The sequence below is a fragment of the Myotis brandtii genome, unplaced genomic scaffold (assembly GCF_000412655.1).
Source record: "Myotis brandtii unplaced genomic scaffold, ASM41265v1 scaffold112, whole genome shotgun sequence".
NCBI classification, from domain to species: Eukaryota; Metazoa; Chordata; class Mammalia; order Chiroptera; family Vespertilionidae; genus Myotis; species Myotis brandtii.
The window spans coordinates 4030691-4053402 of NW_005353838.1; the positions used below are offsets into that span (position 1 = coordinate 4030691).

At 43.0% G+C, this 22712-nt stretch overlaps 2 protein-coding genes across 2 annotated transcripts in view; one reads left to right on the forward strand and one right to left on the reverse strand.

The window, feature by feature from the left end:
* MYO3B (myosin IIIB) overlaps positions 1-22712 on the forward strand; it is a 443210-nt gene that overhangs the window by 174852 nt on the left and 245646 nt on the right. The window contains exons 17-22 of the mRNA XM_014545672.1: positions 3338-3464; positions 4462-4672; positions 5377-5524; positions 6747-6900; positions 8318-8406; positions 11131-11260. Coding sequence (XP_014401158.1) covers positions 3338-3464; positions 4462-4672; positions 5377-5524; positions 6747-6900; positions 8318-8406; positions 11131-11260 — 859 coding nt within the window. The remainder of the gene's footprint in view (positions 1-3337; positions 3465-4461; positions 4673-5376; positions 5525-6746; positions 6901-8317; positions 8407-11130; positions 11261-22712) is intronic.
* On the reverse strand, positions 919-2040 carry LOC102254522 (peptidyl-prolyl cis-trans isomerase B-like). The gene is made up of 2 exons (XM_005857563.2): positions 1548-2040; positions 919-1115 (listed from the first exon to the last, which is right to left on the reverse strand). The coding sequence occupies exons 1-2, from the start codon at positions 2008-2010 to the stop codon at positions 928-930; spliced, it is 651 nt and encodes a 216-aa protein (XP_005857625.1). The 5' UTR covers positions 2011-2040; the 3' UTR covers positions 919-927.

Genomic DNA, 22712 nt, shown 5'->3' on the forward strand with positions numbered 1-22712 from the left:
ACAAAGAAACGTCACAAGTGAAAGAAATGGAAGAAAGCAAACTACTGGATACAGCATTCAAAACCACAGTTATAAAGTTACTCGACTATCTTCATGAGACCTTCAAGGACTTAGTGAAACTTTTAAAGATCTTAGTGAGAATGCCAAAGTCATGGAAAAGGACCAGTCAGAAATAAAGCATACACTAACTGAAATAAAGAATAATATACAGGGATTCAACAGTAGACTAGGGGAAATATGAGGAAGCAAGAAACATCAAATCAGAAGAGCAAAAAGAAAATAGAATCTAAAGGACCTATGTGGGCTGCTTTTTTAATCCAGAGGGAGATAGTCCCTACAGAGGCTGCTATGAGGAGCAAGGGGTCCAGGATCCACACCAGACCCCCCAACTCAGGATCCCAGAGCTGGGAAGAGAAGTCCCCATAACTTTGGGCTGTAAAAACCAGTGGGGATTGAGGCTGAGGGACACGGAAGCTACCAGAGACCCAGGTGTCCCTCTTAAAGGGTCAGGCACAAACTTAGACTCACTTCCTCTGAGCTCCAGTTCCAGGAGGCATTGGGGAACCTAGACACATATGGGGAGGAACTGGGTTGTCTGGCATCGGGGCAGGAACTAGGGATGGCTTTCTACCAGATGGAGATACTCGGGAGGTGCTCACAGGGGTCATTGTTCCTATGCCAAGACCTCCGTGAGGGGGCGGGTCCCCTTTGTCAGACATCTGCCCTAGGGCTGGCGCAGCACAGAGCCCTGTGGAGGGCTGTTTTCACCCCCCAGAGAGGGCAACAGGCCCAAACACAGTCAACCCAGGGGAGGTAACCATATCTGAGTCCCCATCAACTTGGAGCACACTGTTTGCCCTGCCCTGGTGATTTGATGAAACCCTGCCCCATCCAATTTGCAGCCCCACCCAAGCTGTCCCTGGGGCCTTACTCCTTGGAAATGGCAAAGGGCTTTTCCACTTCGATCTTGCCACAGTCTGCAATGATCACATCCTTCAGGGGCTTGTCCCGACCATCCGTCTTGGTGCTCTCCACCTTCCGTACTACTTCCATGCCCTCTAGAACTTTGCCGAACACTACATGCTTGCCATCCAGCCATGTTGTCTTGACTTGTGATAAAGAATTGGGAGCCATTGGTGTCTTTGCCAGCATTGGCCATGCTCACCCAGCTGGGCCCATAGTGTTTCATCTTGAAGTTCCCACCGGGGAAGCGTTCACCGTAGATGAAATGTGAGGGGGCGGGTCCACTTTGTCAGACATCTGCACTAGGGCTGGTGCAGCACAGAGCCCTGTGGAGGGCTGTCTTCACCCCCCAGAGAGGGCAACAGGCCCAAACACAGTCACTCAAGAGGAAGCTGTCCCTGGGGCCTTACTCCTTGGAAATGGCAAAGGGCTTTTCCACTTCGATCTTGCCACAGTCTGCAATGATCACATCCTTCAGGGGCTTGTCCCGACCATCCGTCTTGGTGCTCTCCACCTTCCGTACTACTTCCTGGGGAGAAAGGGCAGAAGCAGGAAGGCAGGGTGGGTCAGGGTCTTGACTATTGTGATAAAGAATTGGGAGCCATTGGTGTCTTTGCCAGCATTGGCCATGCTCACCCAGCTGGGCCCATAGTGTTTCATCTTGAAGTTCCCACCGGGGAAGCGTTCACCGTAGATGCTCTTACCTCCAGTGCCATCTCCCCGAATGAAGTCTCCACCCTGGATCATGAAGTCCTTGATCACATGATGGAATTTGCTCTCTTTGTAGCCAAATCGTTTCTCTCCCATAGCTAAGGTCACAAAATTATCCACTGTTTTTGGAACAGTCTTTCCAAAGAGACCTATGACCACCCGGCCTATGTCTTCATCTCCAATCCGCAGGTTAAAGTACACCTTGACGGTGACTTTGGGCCCCTTCTTCTTCTCATTGGCCATGGAAAGTCCCGGCAACAGAAGGAAGACGACGGAGCCCACGATGAGGGCAGTGACGAAAAGAAGCTTTATGTTCCACTCCGAGAGGCCTAGCATCCACGGGGAGAAGGGAGCACGGCCGGGACAGCTGAGCAAGACAAAGAATTTTAAAAGTAGCAAGAGAAAACAAAGTACACCTTGACAGTGACTTTGGGCCCCTTCTTCTCATCAGCCATGGAAAGTCCTGGCAACAGAAGGAAGATGACGGAGCCCACGATCAAGGCAGCGACGAAGAGAAGCTTTATGTTCCACTCTGAGAGGCTTAGCATCCACGGGAAGAAGGGAGCACGGCCGGGGCAGGTGAGCAAGACAAAGAATTTTAAAAGTAGCAAGAGAAAAGCAATTAGTTACCTACAGGGGAATGCCCATACGACTGTCAGCTGATTTCTCAACAGAAACTATGCAGGCCAGAAGGGAGTGGCAAGAAATATTCAAAGTGATGAATGGTAAGGACCTACAACCAAGATTACTGTACCCAGCAAAGCTATCATTTAGAATTAAAGGTCAGATAAAGTGTTTCACAGATAAGAAAAAGCTAAAGGAGTTCATTACCACCAAGTCAGTATTACAAGAAATGTTGAAGGATATTTTTTAAGAAGAGGAAGAGGAAGAAGAAAAAGATTTAAAAAATGAACAATAAAATGGCAATAAATACATATCTATCAACAATTGAATATAAAAATCAAAATAAAAAGAAATCTAAAGAACAGAATAAACTGGTGAATAAAATAGAATCGGAGGCATGGAAATGGAATAGACTGATGATTCTCAGAGGGAAGGGGGGTGGAGGGTGGGAAGAGATTTAACAAAGATCTTACATGTATATATGCATTACCTATGGACACAGACAATAGGGTGATGAAGGGGCAGGGCAGGAACCAGGTGGAGTGGGCATTAAGGGGAAAAAGAGGGATATCTGTAATACTCTCACAATAAAGATTTAAAAATAATAATAAACACTAAAAAATAATAATTTGATACATGCACAGAAACATGCACAAGGATGTCCATGTGGTGTTATGTAGCAATAAATAACTGATACAGTAAAAATAAAAATAAAAAGCCATCCAGCTCTTACTGACCAACATAGAACTCTGGGATGTGGAGCACTTTCCTCCTTTCTAACATATCTTTTCTTTCTATTTGAAATTTCAGAGGATTTGTTCTTCCTCTTAGAGGAATGAATTCAGGACTCAAGAACCTGTAGGGAAAAAAATAAAAGCAAACTTTAAAGACCATTAGAAAAATAAAAAGAAATTTGTGTGCCAGGAAAAGGGAAAGGATGGATTTCGGTGACAACTGGCAGTTTCTACCACAGTGCTGGTGCTTCCTTGGTTTCATTGGTAATCACCTTCAAACATGGTTCTTGTTGTCTTTTTTTCAGGAGGTGCATTCAGTGTACAGAATTTTGGCTGGGATTTTGAATATTGGAAACATTGAATTTGCAGCTATTTCTTCTCAACATCAAACTGATAAAAGTGAGGTGCCTAATGCTGAAGCTTTGAAAAATGGTAATTATTTGATGCCTGTGCACTGTGTTGCCAAAGTACATCTTTCTTTCACTTTGGTAGTTTTTAAAGACTCTGTAGAGGATAGTGCAGCTGCTGCTGGTTCTTCTGCTAGCTCTGAGTGTTTTCACTAACCAGTGTTTCCTGAAAGATGCCTTGTAGAACATGAGCTGCAGATAGGTGTTCTGCAGAAAAGAATTTCACGGCAGGTAACTTTGGACAGTGGTTCTCAACACTGGCAGCTTTTGAAAATCATCAAAAATTTTTTGAAATTAATACGAGAGGTTGGACCCGACTCTAAATCCATTGAATCAACCTCAGCCGGGGAGAAAGCAGGCACCTAATTGGTTTTTTTGTTTTACAAGTAATAATGGTGGTACGAAGAAGGAGAATCCTGAGTTTACAAAAACCTCATTTAAATCAAATGAGCACCTTTTGTGTTAAAATACAGCACTTCTTATGGCCTGTAAAATACGAATTTGTGTTGTGACTCTCTAAGAGGATATTATAGTCTCCAGAAACTGCTCCAACTGGCCTGACCAAAGCTACTTCTTCCCACTTTTGTTTTTTTAAAATATATATTTTTATTGATTTTTTACAGAGAGGAAGGGAGAGAGATAGAGAGTTAGAAACATCGACGAGAGAGAAACATCGATCAGCTGCCTCCTGCACATCTCCTACTGGGGATGTGCCTGCAACCCAGGTACATGCCCTTGATCGGAATCGAACCTGGGACCTTTCAGTCCGCAGGCTGACGCTCTATCCACTGAGCCAAACCGGTTTCGGCCTCCCACTTTTTTAAATCTAACACCATGCAGAGCTTTCAGGACAGTGTGGGAGATACTGGGTCATCTGGATGCTTCTTGGGGTTAGGGACCTTGCTTGTTTATCTAGGACTTTGAAGTGCCAAGGACAGAATAGATGTTGAGTAAATGCTGGCTGGATGAATGAATGGATGGATGGATTCATTCTCCAGTGTCACCCTGACGCTTTGTTCCAGCTGCCTCTGTCCTCTGCATCCGCCCCGAAGAGCTCCAGGAGGCCCTCACGTCACATTGTGTGGTCACCCGAGGAGAGACCATCATCCGCGCCAACACTGTTGACAGGGCCTCGGACGTCCGGGATGCCATGTCTAAAGCCTTGTATGGGAGGCTCTTCAGCTGGATTGTAAATCGCATCAATACACTCCTGCAGCCAGAGAAAAACATATGGCAAGTTCCCCCAGGGAGCAGAGGCCTCGGAAGAGCTGTCATCAACCCCGGTGTCTGAGAATTTGCAGGACAAAACCTTTGGTCCTCTCTTGGGCTTTCTTTAGCGAAGCTCTGAGGGCTTCTTCTTTTAAAAATGCACTGGGATCCAGGAGGGCTGAGGAGTGATACCCGAAAGGCAGATGATTGACAGAGCCAGTACAGTGTAGAGTTGAAGAGAACAAACTTGGCTTGGAACTTGACAAACAGGATTGGCATCCAAGTTCTACAGCTTGATCAGCTGCATGTTCTAAGTGGCGGTTTTCTCATCTGTAAAATTAGGATAATAATCTTCTCATAATTAGAATCAACGGAGACATTTCATAAAAAGTTGTAAAGCACAGTATCTTACATTATCACCACGACTCCCTCGATTGTGGGTGGGGAGGTGAAAGCATGAGAGTGCAGCTCCCGCCCATTAGGAGTGGTTCCTCTTTAGTCTCTTTCTATATGGAGCTCCTACTGCTTTAAACAAGTTGGAAATACTGTTGAAAAGACTAAAGGAATACATGGTTTAAGACACAAACTATTCCTTTCTTAGAGGCGGCAGAATGCTACTTCCCATGAGTGGGTACATGGATTGATAAATATGTGGGCACATATACATTCTCACTGTCCTCTGAGATGAATGTTTCCTTCCCTGAAAGGTTGTATTCTCTCTCCTGCAGTAGTGCAGATGGCGGTATGAATGTGGGGATATTGGATATTTTTGGATTTGAGGACTTCCGGAGAAATTCATTTGAGCAGCTCTGCATAAATATCGCCAATGAGCAAATCCAGTACTACTTCAATCAGCACGTTTTTGCTCTTGAGCAGGTAATAGTGAACTCTGAAATCAGGAAACCTGACCGGGGAAGGTGTCTCCAAGTTGCCCACAATTTGAAACAGAAACCCTGTTAGGCTAACAGGTAAAATGCTCTAAAAACCACTAGTGAGGCTGTCCTGTCAAAATAGATCAATGATCTACATTCAGCCTGAAAAACAAAGTCTTGATTTTTGTGGAAAGGTACATTTCCTCCCTTGGGCGGAGCTGGTGCCAAGCCAATTATTTCATGTGTATTGCCCCAAATACTGGATTTTCTTCTACTTTATTTAGCTAAAAATATCCATGATCATGTCCAAAATGACATGGGACAATCTTGAATTCAGAACACAGGTTCTTATGTTCTTAACTCTCAGGCCAGCGCCATCCCCCACCTCTAGCTCACCAGATCCTAGCGGAACTGGATGGTGTCTCAGGGGAAGAGTAAGATAGGTTTTCTGAAATGGAAGTCTTTCCCCAATGAGTTTAATGACAAATAAAACAGGGTGTGGAGCTAGTTGGACCCTTCTCTTCCACCCCAACCCCAAGACTCTCCTGTATCAAATAGTTGCAATAATGAGACATTCTGACCAAATCCCTTGTTTTAATGAAGAAGTGGAGACACGCAAACTATAATGATTAGAGAAATAGAGACATGGACTAAAAATGCCAATATTGGTTTCATCATCGGAGCTGGATAAATCCATACTGCACTGCTCTCCCCTCTTAACCAACACCCCTCTCCCCCAACCCCCACTCCCCGCACAAAATTTGCCTTGTTTCAGTCCAGGTTCCATGCATTTATTTCCCAGGGAAATCTGGAGTTTTTCTAGTTTTTCAGTCCCAGATGATCCCCTTGCAGAATCCTTTGCAAAATAGAAGTCTGCTTTCTACCTGGTTTAAATCATACTTGTCACACAGAAATTTTTTTTTTAAATTCGACTTCTCTTCTTTTCTACAGGAGTTTCTAAATTATGTTACCAAATCATTGTTTGGGAGATAGAGAGCCATCCCTTCTTTTGCCCGCTTTAGCTGCCTGCCACAGGCCACCCATAGGTCAGGCTTAAACCAAAGCTTTAAAAGTGTTATATGCAGAAGGGTCCTTTACCAACATAAACACACCCTGTTTTCCACATGTGTTCAGCATTGCAGGACATAGAAAGTTCATGCTAAGGCAGCCTGGTGGTGCCTCGGCCAGTTTGGGGCTGGAGACATTCACACTCCGTTTCCTTCCAGATGGAATATCAGAACGAGGGCCTTGACGCTGCCCCTGTGGAGTATGAGGACAACCGGCCACTCTTGGATATGTTCCTCCAGAAACCCCTGGGGCTACTGGCGCTTTTGGATGAGGAAAGTCGGTTTCCCCAGGCCACGGATCAGACCCTGGTTGGTAGGTACCTTTTGGAAAGGGATATACACTCAGAAGAGAACCTGGCTCATGTCAGCCAATGAGTGTGGCTTAATGGACCTATCCTGTGTATTTTAGCCAGCTGGTGAGTTGTGAAAGTGCTTTTAAGAAATTGAAATGTCCAGCAAATGTCCTGAAAGAATATCTTAAATCTCTCAAACCCTCCTCACTATCCTATTTCTGCAAACGGAAATACCATGACCCTATGTCAACATCGTTTCTATACCTTCTTTTCCCTTGTTTCCCACAACCAATACTTGCTTCCCCTCCATTGCTTACCCTGCTCTCATATCTCCACCTGGACGCCCCGCCACCTTTAGGCCAAGTGTGTATAGAAGCCCCTTCTGGTCTCCTGGTGTCCAGGCCTCCTACTCTCCCCCTCTATCCTGGACATCCTGGCTAATGTAGTCTGTTTAAAGCTACCTTTTGTAGGCTACTGTTCTCTATGTCATGACAATAAAACTCCTCCTCCTGGCATTAAAGGCCCTCCTACCCTGTTCCTCTTGACCTCCTTCCTCTCCTCAGATCCTCGGTGTTGCATGCGATCCTGGCCCTCACTTAGACTGTGAGATGCTTGAGGCAGCAAAGCTCGAATCCTCGCATCCCTTTGGTACTTTGCACCATTCCTCTCACAGAGGTGACTCTCAGTCACAACAATAGCAAAAGTGATTCTCGAGGGAGAACAAAGTTTCAGGTCTTTTCCCCAGATGGAAAATTGGTTTATGGCAGAGATTCGCTTCTAGGAGTTGAAACTGTCACCCCATTGGCTTCGTTTTATCTATAAAATTGTTACAAGTTGCCAGGATGAGTATTTGCCTTCCATGGGATCTCTTCATGGTTCGGGAACTAATTGTCTGGACTTCTGGTGTCATCACTGTCCATGCTCCATGGTAGGAGTTCTCAGAGCAGAACACGGGATCTCAGACTATGGCCTGACACCAAAGACAATGTGAAGCCCTGGCCCGTTAGCTCAGTGGTTAGAGCGTTATCCTGTGCACTGAAGGGTTACAGGTTCAGTTCTGGTCAGGGGCGTGTGCCTCAGTTGCAGGCTCGATCCCCAGCCCTGTCGGGGTGCGTGTGGGAGGCAACTAATAGATGTGTCTCTCTCCCATTGATGTTTCTCTCTGTCTCTCCCCTTCCCTTCCATGGTGAAAATCAATGGAGAGAATGTCCTCAGTGAGGATTAACAACAACAACAAAAAGACCACAGAAAACAACTAAATGAGTGTTGTATTGTGAGTGCCTGCTTTACCAGGGGCTCTCTCTCCACTGCATATGTATAAGGATAATATCAGGCTCCTCTGAAATCCCTTGTTCTGGGTCACTCATGCAACGAGCATGTTTTTGTTTGACGGAGGAAACAATTCACGTTGTAACTTTTAAACATGAAAATCCACAGATAAATTTGAGGCGAATTTACGCTGCACATACTTCTGGAGGCCCAAGGGAGTGGAGCTGAGCTTTGGCATTCAGCACTACGCCGGAAAGGTGAGCCGAGTTATTCATCCTGGAATTGACCAGGGGAAAGTGTCCATATTACCCTGTCTGTGCCACTCACGGAATTGCTTGCAGACTTCTGTCTCCTTTTAACTCTTCCCGGACACCTGATCACAGCGCCCACGCGTTCTCAGTGGTGCCGATCACTGAAACTTGCCCCTGGCAAGCAAGCAATTTCTCACCGGGGTGGCCGGCCAGCTGCCATCTGCTCCTCACCCGGGGTTTGGCCTAGAAGTGACAGCTCTTCAGAGAGAAAACGTGTTACAGTTTCCAAGGTGTTTGGCGGTGAATGTTCACATTCAGAGGTCGTTTGGAGACGTGTAGGTAACAGAGGAAGGCTAGTGTCACCGTGGGGCTCCACGTGTAGCACTTTAAGTGTATGGCTCCAGGGCACCCAAAATGTCTAGATGAAAAGGAAAAAAAAATTCACTTCGTCATCCAGATGTTAAGCTTTCACAACATCAAACAAAATTTCTACTTTTCATACATTTTACTTCCGTCTCAATTTCAAGTTTCTGAAGTAGATGAGTGACTAATTCAGGAAATTCTCTAGTCCCATAGCCAATAACTCATTGCTCAAGTTCCTTCAGAGGAGCCAGTGGCATTGTGGCTAATTGGTTCTGGTGGGGTCTGCTAAGGCCCTGGGCCCGGAAAATAGATAGGACTTCAATAAAGGGCATTTTGGATTATTTTGTTGATTTGAGGTTTATTGAAATTGTTTCTCAAATTCATATATGACATTAAAATAAATTTTGCCTGATTGAAGACTGGTTGAAAGGCAATCTAGTACAAGTGAAAGGGCAGATAAGTTTTCTCTTCTTCCCTTCTAGGTTCTTTGATTAAATTGATATAAAGTACATTAACACAGGGGTAGGGAACCTTTTTTCTGCCAAGGGTCATATGGATATTTATAACATCATTTGCAGGTCATACAAAATTATCAACTTAAAAATCAGCCTGCTATATTTGGCCAAACACTTAATTAACTCACCCCTAATGCCTTGGGAGGGCCAGACCAAATGATTTCTCGGGCCTTATATGGCCCACGGCCAGACGTTCCCCACCCCTGTGATTAACCTGAGAAAACAAATTTAGTTACGTGTGTACAGAGTTCCGAAAGACTATAAGGCCCAAAGGACAGCCAGGCAACTGCAGCTTATATAACATCCTGAGCTAAGGAAAGGAGTAGGGGTCTGTCCATACAAAGGGAAGGAGGGTCATTCAGGGAAGGCGGAGGAGGTGTTTGGAAAACAAAAGTTTGCCCCGTTATGCAGGTCAGTTGCTTAGGTAAAAATGTCCGGCACTAGCTCTCTTCCTGGTGCAGGCCCCTTCCAGTGTAAATTTAGGCAGTTGAGAGGGAGGTAGAGAGTTTTTCCTGATTCTTCTGGGTTTTTATTGCTTTTAGCTCAAAATAATCTTCATGGCAGAGTGGCATATTTTGGGGTGACTTGTTCTGAACCCCTTCACAAGCAAAGGGGATTGTTTTTCTCTCTACACAGTACATGATGGTCTCTATTTTGGATCTTTGGTAGAAAGTGTAATCCAGTTTTTGCTTTTAAATATTTCATTTACCTTTGCATTGATGTCTGCTTATTAATCTCCTTCACATCTGAGATACCCACATCTGCCCTGATCCTCCCTCCCGCATTCGTATCTGCTTCCCATGCCTGTCCTCTTCCTCACACCTCCCTTTTCATCTCTCAGTCCTTCTACACCAGCAGTTCTCAACCTGTGGGTCGAGACCCCTTTGGGGGTCCAACGACCCCCTTTCACAGGGGTCGCCTAAGACCATCGGAAAACACATATATAATTACATATTGTTTTTGTGATTAATCACTATGCTTTAATTATGTTCAATTTGTAACAATGAAATTGGGGGTCACCACAACATGAGGAACTGTATTAAAGGGTCGCGGCATTAGGAAGGTTGAGAACCACTGTTCTACACCTTTTTCTTACCCACCCCTTTCCCTCCCCCTTTCGCCCTCTCCTTGATTTTAAGGGAGAAAAGGGTCCTTTTCTCTCTGGGTAGGGTCCTTTCCTGAATTCATTTACCACTAACATTTCCCTGGAGTGTTCCTTAACATTTCTCTGACTTGGATCCCCTCTTCCTGAGAGCTGAGAACTGCTCAGCATCCCTGAGCAATCACCCAGGTGCTGTGAGCAGTACCTTGGAAAGCACTCAGAGTATAGTGGTTGTGAGCCTGGCACCAAATGGCCTGGGTTTGGATGCTCACCCACCGCTTGAAATGTGTGACCATGGGCACATTATTCAGCTTCTCTCTAAGCCTCTGTTTGCCCACCAATAAAATGGAAATAATGAGTGTTTATCTCAAGGATGGGTGCTTCACATATAGTTAGTGCACAATATGCTTTTTTCTTCATTTTATTTTTTTCCCCATCACCTTTTAATCCCCCCTATAACCTACTCCACTCCCACAGGCCCCCTCCCCCCAGAATGCCCAAAATGTTTTAATAATTACTCTGATGTGATATTGATTTGGCTCTTCAAAGAGCAACTGAACAAGAAGTTAAGATAAACTGGCCTGTCAAAAATTTCAGAATTTCCCCTTATGGTGGGCTGGATTTAAGAGCATGGCTGTGTCAAGGCTCATTCTACACAGAGGTCGACTGGTGACTGACCTCAGACAGCTCGCCAGTGTCACCAATGGTGGACAGTGTTGGCTAACTCGTAATTTGCTATTCATATTGCAGGTATCATACGATGCTTCTGGGTTTCTTGAGAAAAACAGAGACACTCTCCCTGCCGATGTGGTTGTAGTCTTGAGAACGTCAGAAAACAGGCTTCTTCAGCGACTCTTCTCAATCCCTTTAACCAAAACAGGTACTTGGAACCTCCCCCTGGTAGCCCTGCAACCGATGCTTCTACAAGCCCTGCTGGGGTTTTCCAGTTAGTGTCTCAGCTCTGCCAGGGCTGCAGTACTAACACTGAACTTTAAGCAGGGGTGAAAGTCTATCTGACCAAGTTCAAGAAAAGGAAAGTGATTGTTTCTTTTGCAATTTAATTTTATGTATACATATGTACACACACACACACTTTCTCTAACATGAACTCTCACACTTCTCATTTTCTCTGCCTGCTTCTTTTTATTCTTGCATTTATAACACCATATGTTATTAATTCATGCTAACACTCTAACATGGTCTCAGTTTACCTAGAATATTAGGAAGATTATTTCTATTCATGTATGATCCAAGTGAAGGGAGTGTAGGAATCAAAGCCATTCAATCATGGGGTTCTCAGAGGTTACCTGGTCCAATTTCCCACCCAGTCATCGACCACACATCACACTCCCCTAACCAACTTGGAACTGGTCCATCGCTGGCCCATATCCACAGCATATGCCTACTTACAGTCAACTTACATTTAGTTGCTTAGTCAGTTCTCATGCCAGGAAGCAGGAAGTTGCTGATCTTTGCCAAATGATGACTAGGGATGTGCAATGTGAACAGGAAACAGACTCAGATCTTCCCACAGCTCTCCTCTCAAGGGCTGTATGTTTTTGAGGCTATGTCTGGAAACAAGTATGGGTATACTTTTAAGAATGGAGGATGAGAAACCTTTTTATCATTGTTCATAATTTCCTCTTCTTTTCTTCCCACATCCCTCTTGGAATCGTTGGCACCCGTGTCTAGCATGAGATCTTGGTATGTTAAAAGAGAGTGGCTGCTACATCTGATTTTTAGCAACGTGCAGAGGAATAAAAAGCTTGGTTAAGGAAAAAGCCACAGTCTACAACCTTTGCTTTATCTTAACTTGGCAGAAAAGTTGAAACCAGGTTCTTAACTTTATTCAAACATGCTCCTTTAAACAAAATAGTAGGGTGCCCACCAGAAGGCTGCCCTCTAGCTTCCTCTCCAGACCTCTCTTGGGCATAGTCAGGGTTTGGTTCATTATAAACTTCTGGAGAATGGGCAGGTGTGGGCAGGGCTGGTGCTTCCTCACCAGACTCTACGGCGTAGACTCATCAGACGACTCTGTGCAGAGGCGAAGATAAGCCATTATGAATAGGAGATGTACTCTTTGAAATAAAATATATCCAAGGAACTTGTCAGTTGACATTAGCACTCTACCATAAATATAAATAATGGTTTGTCAAATCTGTTCACAGCTTTGGCATTTCCAATTTTTCAACCTCTGGCAAAATTTTTTAAAAGTTCACAGTCTGGGCCACTAGGTGGCGCTGTGAAAGAAATCAGGCTCTGCCTTCCGTTGGCCCTGATCACTTCAAAGTGGGAAGGAACAGGAACAAAGAGACAGCCTCCGCTTCCCTTTTTATGTTTTTCTCCGACAGAGCTTTCCTCCTGTCTTCTAACTCTTCCTGAATCTTGCCTCAATGCTGCACTCCACGCCAGCGGGAGGGAGCTAAAGTGAAAAGTAAGACTAGAAACAAAAGTGCCTTCCTGAGACACTTCCTTGTGTTCCTGAGTTGTATATTATGCATCATAATTCTTTTTGAAATCCCAAGATTATTTTCCTCTACATTTGGAGTGTAAGTAACAAGCCACGAATACACATCAAAACTAATAAGCATGATTCTGTTCTCTTTTTCTGAAATTATTCATGTAAAAATGGCCTCGAACAACAAGCATTTATAGAGCAGCTCCCAGCATAAGCCGCTGTTTAGGCAGCAAAGGAGAATACAGAGATATAGATAATATGGCTTTGCCCGAGAGCCACTGCAACTTCCTTTTACCTTCATTTAACACCTAGAATTAGACATTAATTTACGACAATATTTGTCCTCAAAACTCAGTTATAAAGAGATTGTACATCTTATGTTGTAGGTCAGAACATTAATTAAGCTATTAAATTTTAAAACATCTATATAATATATTTTTTGGTTTTATTACTGCCTTTGAAGGTGGGAAAACTTTAATGGACAGAAGAAGGTTGTGCTGCTTTTGCTGAAACTGAAATACATGTTTAAGGCACAGGCCCCTTACGAAGGGAAACCTGGCTGTACATCCCAGTGTTCTGGCTGAAGCGGGTCCCACACACCTGGCGTTTTGGAAAAGAATATGCTAATATTTTCAATGCATGAGTAACCATTTTCTCGGTCATTTTTATTTATCTTGCTTGAAACCCTCAAATACTTAAATGGGGCACTAATTCAGTGAACATAGATATTATGGGCGATGACTTCATAAACGTTTAGGGGATGAACTACAGAGAGGAAGGAAAAGGTCAAAGTTGGGAACCCTTGGAGGCTGTTAGTCTCAAACTTAAAAAGAGGTCCACACTGGGCCCCTCAGATCTGAGAGGTCAGGTCCCTGTGGGATGTCGGCAATGCTCTGGCTCCTGGGCTTGGTGGTGGTTGCATGGATGTTGGTTTTATAGTATTTATTATGCTGTGCATTTATGTTTTGCACACTTCTCTGTGCATGCATTCTGTTTCAAAATAATTCTTTTCTCCCCAAAATATAAATCTTAAAAAAACCAAAGCCTTTACTTTTTTTACTTAAGGTTTCCTGTCCAGCTGAAGTTTACCGGTAGCTGGACGGTTGCTGTCCTTGCTTTCATACACAGGCATCTCGGGCTAACATTCCTGTCCTTTAAAATCAGCTTCCTCTCTGGGCTGCGGGGCAGGTACCAACCCCTTCATTAGTGGATATCAAACAGAAATATTGGTCTCAGTTTAATCTCTTATCAAGGTTGAGAGGATTGACCTCTGTGTGTGTTTGTGTAAAACCATGACGTAAAATCAGGGAGAGGAATGCAATTGGCATTTTCCTGTTTTCTGTTCACATTTCATATCCCTAAATACTGAAAAGCGCAGAACATGAGGTCTGGAATTGTCAGCTTCTCCCAGGTTTCTGCAGCCCCTCCACCCCCCACTACCAGCGGCTCCTGCTGGCACACAGCTGCGTCTGGTGGGGGCCATGCCTCCGCCTGAGGGGCACACTCTGGTTCCAAGGTATTCGGTGTCGATTGGGTAAATGGAGGCAGCTGCAGTCAATATGGGTTCTCTCAGTTCCCCTCTTATACAACCACCACTGTAGGCCTGCTGATGGGCCACTTCAGAGGTGATGACATTTTCTTTGTAATTCTTCCTATTGATAGGAAATGCTCTGAAGATTTTATGCGTGAAAATTTGATGTGGCAGCAACACTGCTTTCTAACCCTTCAGCTGGGACTTCTCAAACTGAATGATCTACGTATGAAAACATGAAAAGGAAAGATGTTCTAACAAGGTCTCATGGCACATTTTCCTGTTTGGGGAATGTTCCACTCGCTACTAGTAAACTAGAGAGAAGTTCAAAAGGCTCAGGGGCGGAAAGAGAGGAGGAGGTTTCAAAAGGATCCTGAGAAACCCTTTTCTGTCTTTGAATCATGAATCCTGACTTCCAAAGAGTAATTTGGGGTCTCACAGGCTTTAGGAACTTGGGGAAAACTGTAAGAAACAAGAGTAGCTCCAGAGGGAACGTCGTCTGAGCCTGAAAGTCTGGTTTTTGCATCAGAACCTAGAACTGAGTTTTATCTCCACCGGCTCCTTCAGTTCGAGGACTCCAAGGTCTCTCCCTTGGAATTTGATTTCCAGTAAAATCAACAGTCAAGTCTCTCAATCTTGACTTCCACTGGCTCCCCTTTTTATTTATTTTTATTTTTGTTAATCTTTACCCAAGATATTTTTCCATTGACTTTTAGAGAGTGTGGAAGGGGAAGGGGAGAGACACAGAGAGAGAAACATTGATGTGAGAAAGACACATTGTTTGGTTGCATCCGGAATGTAAGGGACCGAGCCTACAACCAAAGTTTGCGCCCTTGACCAGAATCAAACCCAGGACCCTTTAGTCTGCGGTCCAACGACACTCTATCCACTGAGCAAAACCTGCTAGGGCTGACTCCCCTTTTATTTGGATGTGGAGGGGGCAAGATGAGCCTCCATGTTGTATCTGCAAAGCATGTAACACTTTCACTGCTAACATACTTGTTGATTGTCTGTTCCTGATTCTGTAGCTCCCCAAATTAAATGCGTTAAGCTCCTAAGAGGAGCGGTTAGTAGCCATCTCTGAGTTTTCATTTTCTATTTATGGCTGCCCCTCCATCCTGACAGTTCAGCACATGAGTTTAGCAGGATCAGCTGACTCTAAATGACCAAGTTCCAGGGTCACAGTCATGGACGGTGCTCGGCTCTTCCTGAAACGGGGGCTGAAAGGAGCCAGCCCTGTCAGGGAGCCCTGGTGAGCCAGTTCCTCCGCACAGAGGCCCACTTCATTCTGTGTAATTTGGGAGTGTATTTCAGTCAATAGATAATTACATGTGTATCATCTTTTTCGATAGGGTGCTATGCACAGGTGATTTCTACATGGAATAAAAGAAAATCCCAGCCAGAATAGTCAGGGACAGATAGTACCAAATCCTAAAATGTATAAAAAAGTAAGAAAAAAAAAGTAAATTCTGAACAGGCATGTAAATCAACAAAGTGGGCAATATGATCTCTGTGTCTATACAAGTAACAATAGAAGGGCCCTGGCTGGTGTGGCTCAATGCACTGAGTGTTGTCCCATGCACTGACAAGTCGCCAGCTCTAATTACCCCCTACCCCCTTGCTGTCTCAATCCCCAGTAGGGGGCGTGCAGGAGGCAGCCAATTGATATGTGTCTCGCCCTCTCCCTTCTCTCTCTAAAATCAATAAAAACATATTTTTAAAATATAGAAGGAAAAGTCATGGAAATACCATGCGGACATGAAAAAGAGTTCTTTTAACTAAGAAAGGCCTCTTGGAAGAGATTAAAAAACAAATAAAAGGCTAGAGAAAACTGAGCAGTCTTGGAGTGATGAGGTTTCTAAGCATGGAAAGGAGAGGGAAATGGAAATGGGATGATTAAGGGAGGAAAGGGCTCAAGTCAAAGGGAGGGAAGCAAGATGAAAAACTGGTGGAGAGCTGCTGGGTGGAGGAGGGTTCCTGATGCTGATCTGAAATACTGTGGGAGACGAGAGTGGACTCCTGAAGAGAACCGTTCAGAATGAGAAAGGGAAACTCAAGCAGGCGTGTTAAAGACTGACTAGAGAGAACAAGGGTGTTCCCACAGAGTCAGCGTGGAGCTGTGTGGGAATAGACCCTCAATAGCTACTTTTACATTCTAGCTTTACATCTAGCATTTATTTTGAGTTAATTTTTGTACAGGGTGCGAGGTTGAGATTCATTTTTTCATAAGTATGCCCAGCTGTTACAAAACCATTCAATGAAATGACTATCCTTTCTCCATTGACCTGCTTTCACATTTGTCAAAACCAATTGGTTATATTTGCGTGGGTCTGTTTTATTGATCTAACATATCTACCTCTTCACCAATACCACACTGCCTCTTGTAGCATTTATAGTAAGTCCTAAAGACAGGTAGTGTGACTCCTCCAACTTTATTCTTCTTTTTCAAAAATTTTTTTGGTTCTTCTAGTTCCTTCACCTATAATTTTTAAAAGCAGCTTGTCTATATCTATTTATTTAAGAAAACCTGTGTTCTCACATGGTCGCCCCTCGATCTGTTTGTATGTTTTTTCTGTTCTAATCTCTTCTTATGAGGACAATAAAGTCACAATAAATGGGCCCACTCATAGGACCTCATTTGAACTTAAGCACCTTTTTAAAGGTTCTATCTCTAAATTCAGTCAAATTCTGAGGTTCTGGGGTGTCAGGATTTCAGCATATAAGTTGGGGGGGGTGTTGGTACAGTTCAGCTCATAACAGGTCACTAAGAGTTGAGGGAGCCGTTCAGGATGAGCCACAGGGATGGTTGTGACCAGCCAGGTAATTTGCCACCTCCGCCAGTCAGGGAAATGGAACTCTGCCCTTTCCCCTTTCTTCCTCCTCTTCCTGTACCGTAGGAGCTGGCCCAGAGCAGAGGTATTGAGGGAAGACTGTCAGTCACAAAAGCATCAGTCCACCCTGGAGGAAAAGGGAGAATGGGGCAAAGAGCTTTGAATTGATATGCTAGTAAAGGTTAAAAATAAATAAGAAGGAATCTTCAAAACAAAAAATAATCTTTAGTAACAGAAAATATCAGGCAAATCTATGAAATGGGGCTGGAATATGATTAAGAGAGCTCCTGTTCCCATAGAGAGGTGAGGTGTCAGTCAGCATGAGGGGGGAATTTTCAGGAAAAAGAGGAACTGTTTCTTGCTTATCCCCAATGAACTGAGAAGTCTCAATAGGCTGACTTCATGCTCAAGGCATAGCAGAGAACACACTGCTTTCTCAGGTGTGACCCTGGGAACTGGAAGGTGCCCTCACTAGCTGGGGAGTCTTCCCAGCCCAGCCAGGCATGGGCAAGAGTCAGATTGTTGTCTCAGGAGTAGAGCGAATGATGCTGAGGGTCATCTGAATAATGGAAATAGCAAATGTTAATTACACAGACTCCTCATCTCCAGTGATTTGCAAGCAGAGCTGTGCAGTTTAGTACTTTGGCCTCCCCAGCTGTGCAATTGTCTCATGCAACTGTCTTGTCTACTTGAGAAAATTGTAAGCTCCACGAGGACAAGACAATGTCTTCTATTTCATTTACAGACATACAGCTCGAACTGTTCACAGTGCTGCATAGTGCCATGCCATTACCCATGCTAATTCTGCTTTCTGGAGTTGTTTCTGTCCCTTCACTCTCATCGCCACACCATCCATCTGTGCCCCTCCTCTGCCTCCTAATCCTTTTCTAAGGACACTCAACCACTGAGCCACACTAGCTGGGCAACCACTATTTTCGAGTGTGTGAGAGAAGTTGCTATTCTGGGTTCCCAGAGTTTACACAAGGTTTTAAAAAGTTCCTTTGGCTCTAGAAGAGTCCTGTCTTATCAGTATCTAGAGCAGTGTTTTCTGAAGTGTGTTTCATGAAACACTAGGTTTGTGGGAGGTGAAGAGGTGGAGTGAATAAGAGATTTCTATGGTCAAAAAAAGTATGGAGAATATTAATTATGAAAATTCAATAGGTATCTTTACTGCAGAAAGATCAAGGTGGTTCTCATGTACAGAGCTTCCAAAACCAGTAAGAATCTTTTTGTGAAAAGCATCTTGAGGATCAAGAGTCAAATGGGCCAGGCCGGTGTGGCTCAGTGGTTGAGCGTCAACTTATGAACCAGGAGGTCATGGATCCATTCCTAGTTAAGGCATATCCCAGGTTGCGGGCTTGATCCCTAGTGTGGGTGTGCAAGAGGCAGCCGATCAATGATTCTCTCTCATCATTGATGTTTCTATCTCTCTCTCCTCTCCCTTCCTCTCTGAAATTAATAAAATATATTTAAAAAAATATATTTTTTAAAAGAGTCAAATGGGACCCACTGAGGCAATGCTGATCAGAGAATTTTCCCCCGTGTCTTGTCCAGGACAGCCTTCCAGCATGGGTCCTGAGTCCCATTTCTTAAAGTCCCCATGCTTTCCTAGCTCTAGGGACTCTGTTGCTGTTATGTGCTTAGAAAACTAAAAATAACCTTAAACACTAGAAACTAAAACCGTCCATATCGAGTGGTAATGATGACTAACATTGGGAAAGTTAGTATCTCTTCTGAATGAGATCCCTTGTCTTTCCCAAACACATTTGATACATAGCTCCTAAAAGTGACAGCGAATGTACATTTTATTTTTAAGTGGCACTTCAATTTAGAGCCACTTTGTTTTATTTCTTTAATGATCCTGTCAAGGATAGCAAATATGGCAGTTTTTGATTTTTCAAATGGTCGGAAATGCAAGAAAAATATATTCTGATTCTCTCAGCCAGCATTTTTCTCATTCATAGAAAAGAAATATGTCCCCATTTAAGATGAAAGGTTCTTTGCTTTTATTTCATAGCTCATATTGGAGGGAAAAGTCTCAAGGTCCTTTACAGTTTATCAATTTATTCCACTATAAAATCTCTCCATAATGGGGCTTTCAGGTCATTCCTCCCCCTCCCTTTACTGAAAGATAACTCGGGACACTTCAAGACAAATGAATTAGAAACAAAACCATTAAAATTGTAATCTCTCCACTTAGAGAGGGATCACAACTTAACACTTTTTCCCCAGGAATTTGGGTCAGGTTAATAAAAACTGCATTTTTCTCTTTAGAGCACAAGACCAGATTCTAACAGTCCAGTCCATATGTTAGAAGCATATAAAAGTTAATCATTGTGTTCTGGTGCCAGCGTCTTGTATGTGAAGAGAAGCTGTAAACCACAGCTGTGTGGAGTAACAATTGTGAACTTTACTGACATGCACATGTGAGATGTCAGTAAACTAAAAAAAATGTCACTTAACTGAACTTGAGAGTTGGAAATGGGAGAGGACCGCTAAGATTTTATTAAGGTTCCAGTTTGGTAGAGTGGTTCCATTCTTTGCATTTCACAAGGGTAGCTCAATTCACACAAAAACCAGATCAACCTCCCCCCACTCCCCCCATGATGACTAGATTTGGTTTAGCCACAATAGTGGTTGCTGAGTGATCAGTGGGATTGCTGTGTGGTTGACCTGGTTCAGTATGTAAATGACTTAAAAAATTCCAGACATTCATCTAAAATCAATTGGGTTTAGCAGATGAGTGGGGGAAAAACATACAAAACACTATGGGACATTTACACAAGGGAATACTACATGGCAGTAAAAAAGAAAGAACTCTTACCATTTGTAACAGCATGGATGGACCTGGAGAGTATTATGGTGAATGAAATAAGCCAGTCAGAGAAAGACAAGAATCACATGATCTCACTCATATGTGGAATGCAATGAACCAAGTAAACTGATGATCAAAAATAGACCCAGAGACATAGAAGCATGAACAGACCATTGAACCTCAGCAGGAAGGCAGGGGAGGATGGGTGGGAAAAGATCAATGAACTTGTATGCATATATGCATAGCCCATGGACACAGACAATGGGGTGGTGAGGGCCTGGGTGGGGGATGGGAGCCGGCTGGAAGAGGTTAATGAGAGTAAAAGGAGGATTTATGTAATATTTTCAAAAATAAAGATTTTTTAAAAAATAAAATAAAGTCAATTGGGTTTAATCAGTTTGGCCAGGCAGCAATCCCACCAATTACTCAGTGGTCTACCTTGGATATGATTAAAAGCCCTGGAACAACCCCAAAATCTTAAATTAGGACATCCTAAATGATGGGCTTTCTCAGCATTACTTCACTGCTCTGCACTTTGGATATCTGGGCAAGAAACTTGAATACTTTTTGCCTCAGTTTCTTTTCTTGATAGATTGGGAACATGGCTCACAGGGTTGTCACATTAAATAATTCATTTCACACACTGAGCACAGTGTCTACTACATTGTAAACACTCAGTAAATGTTAGCACTTAAGTATTGTCAACTCTTTTCTGATCTGATGCAGAGGGACAAATATAGGGCAAAATACGTGGATTTCTCCTTTATTTTATTATCTCTGATGGATTTTTTTTTTCCAAGACAGTGGATAATACTATTCAGTACTATGGGTTCTTCCTCCCTCTCTCCCTCCCTTTCTTCTTTCCTCCCTTTCTTCCTTCCTCTCTTCCTTCCCTTCTGTTGAAAGTTTGCGATTTCTGCTTTAAAAATAATATTTTAAGAAGGCAAATAGGGAAGAGTAAAATAAACCCCAAACATTAACTCCTCAGTTATTTGCTTTCTTTTCTAGTCATCAAACCCAATATTTAATGAGGCTCTAGGCAATAGAAAATTGGATATTCTGCAAATTCTGATTAAGTGGAACCCCTAATTAATAACATTTTTGTAAATCTCAAAATATATGTGTTAAAGATTGTCACTAAACTGAGCCAAGTGATTTAGCTTAAACTAAAACTCCTTGACCAACTAGGGCCTGTAGGGGTTTCATGTGGCTCTAATAAAATCCCCTGTACCAACAACATTTGCATCTTTACTCATCACTGAAATTCTGTTAACTATAAATTGAACAGGAACACTTTATTCCCGAAACTCAGTTAACATTCATCTAGCCTTCTGGGATGATGAAACCCAGATACTCAGAAGGCAAGTAACTTGTTCAGTCCTCTTAACAAGTAAGTGGCAACACTGACACAAACCCCAGGTGGTTTGATCCCAGAAACTCACAATCTTAACCACTTCAGCTCTGTAATCCAGGCCTCAAATAGCTTGAGCAAAGAGTCTGAAATATAAGGGGAGCATGTCAGGGCCAGAGACTAGCAATATGTTCAGGGTATGTAGAAGGAAGCAAGATGAGTTGGGGCCTGCTCCTGGATGGTGTTGGATGTCATGTTAAATAAAAATTTAATGCAACTCAGTTTATTCATTCACTCATTCATTCACATGTGTTTATTGAGTGCTTGCTATGTGATAGCTATATTGTGCTATGCACTAGGTATACAGTGGCAAATAGGATAGACTTAGTGCCTGCCCTCAGGGAGCTTAGACTCCAATGAGGAGTCACAAGACACAGTATTAATTAGATTCATGGGCAGCTTTCAGTGCATCAGGGAACATCTTTGGCTTTGAAAGAGATATTCTCTAGAAACATTTAAACCATAAATCTTTCATTCAGGTTTATTACTCATCCATGGTGCTATACAAACTGCAAAAATAGTTCACAGTCAATTGCTTGTTTCCATGGAATAATGTTCTTGAATGACTGAAAGAAAAATCTGTGATACTGAAGTTTTCCAAGAGATGGGAGAGATGATTCATCTATAGAAATTGAGGCTAAAAATTATCTAAAATGTTGTTCTGGTGCATCAAAGCATCTTTGATAAACTTTTTTCTTTTAGCCTCAACCATGTGTAGGGAACTTTGCAAGCCTCAGAGCAGGTGCTGAATAAATACTTTTTGAATTAATGAATGAGAATAGAAGTACTAAGCATCTGACTTTTAAGATTACAAATCTCTATAAGGAATCAAATAATTTCCAAAGAAAATTACCCATATAAGGTAAAATATTTGCATTGACTTAAAAGTTCTCAGACACAAGTGCACTGACTGGCTGCAGCCTCTTTATTTGGCATAGAGTTGTAATGCTTGTAGAGTCCCTTCATCAAGAAATAGTCTTTTTTGTTGGTTTTTATTTTCTATAGTTTCTATTCTTTAAAAAAATCAGTAATTAATTGCATACCAAGTCTGCCGGATAAGACTTTAATTTAGAAAGTTTTTGAAATCAAACAGTTGTTCTGGATTTTGCATCACAGTTCCATAAAGCCAAGGTCTCAAAAAGAAGTGATGCCTCTACTTAAGAAGGAAAATTTACATTAATGTCCTCCTTTAGCACCATCACACACATTAGGTTCAGTTAAAGAAGCTTTCTGGGCACTGCCATTTTATGAGTTGGTAAAAACAAACAAATGAAATTCATATATAT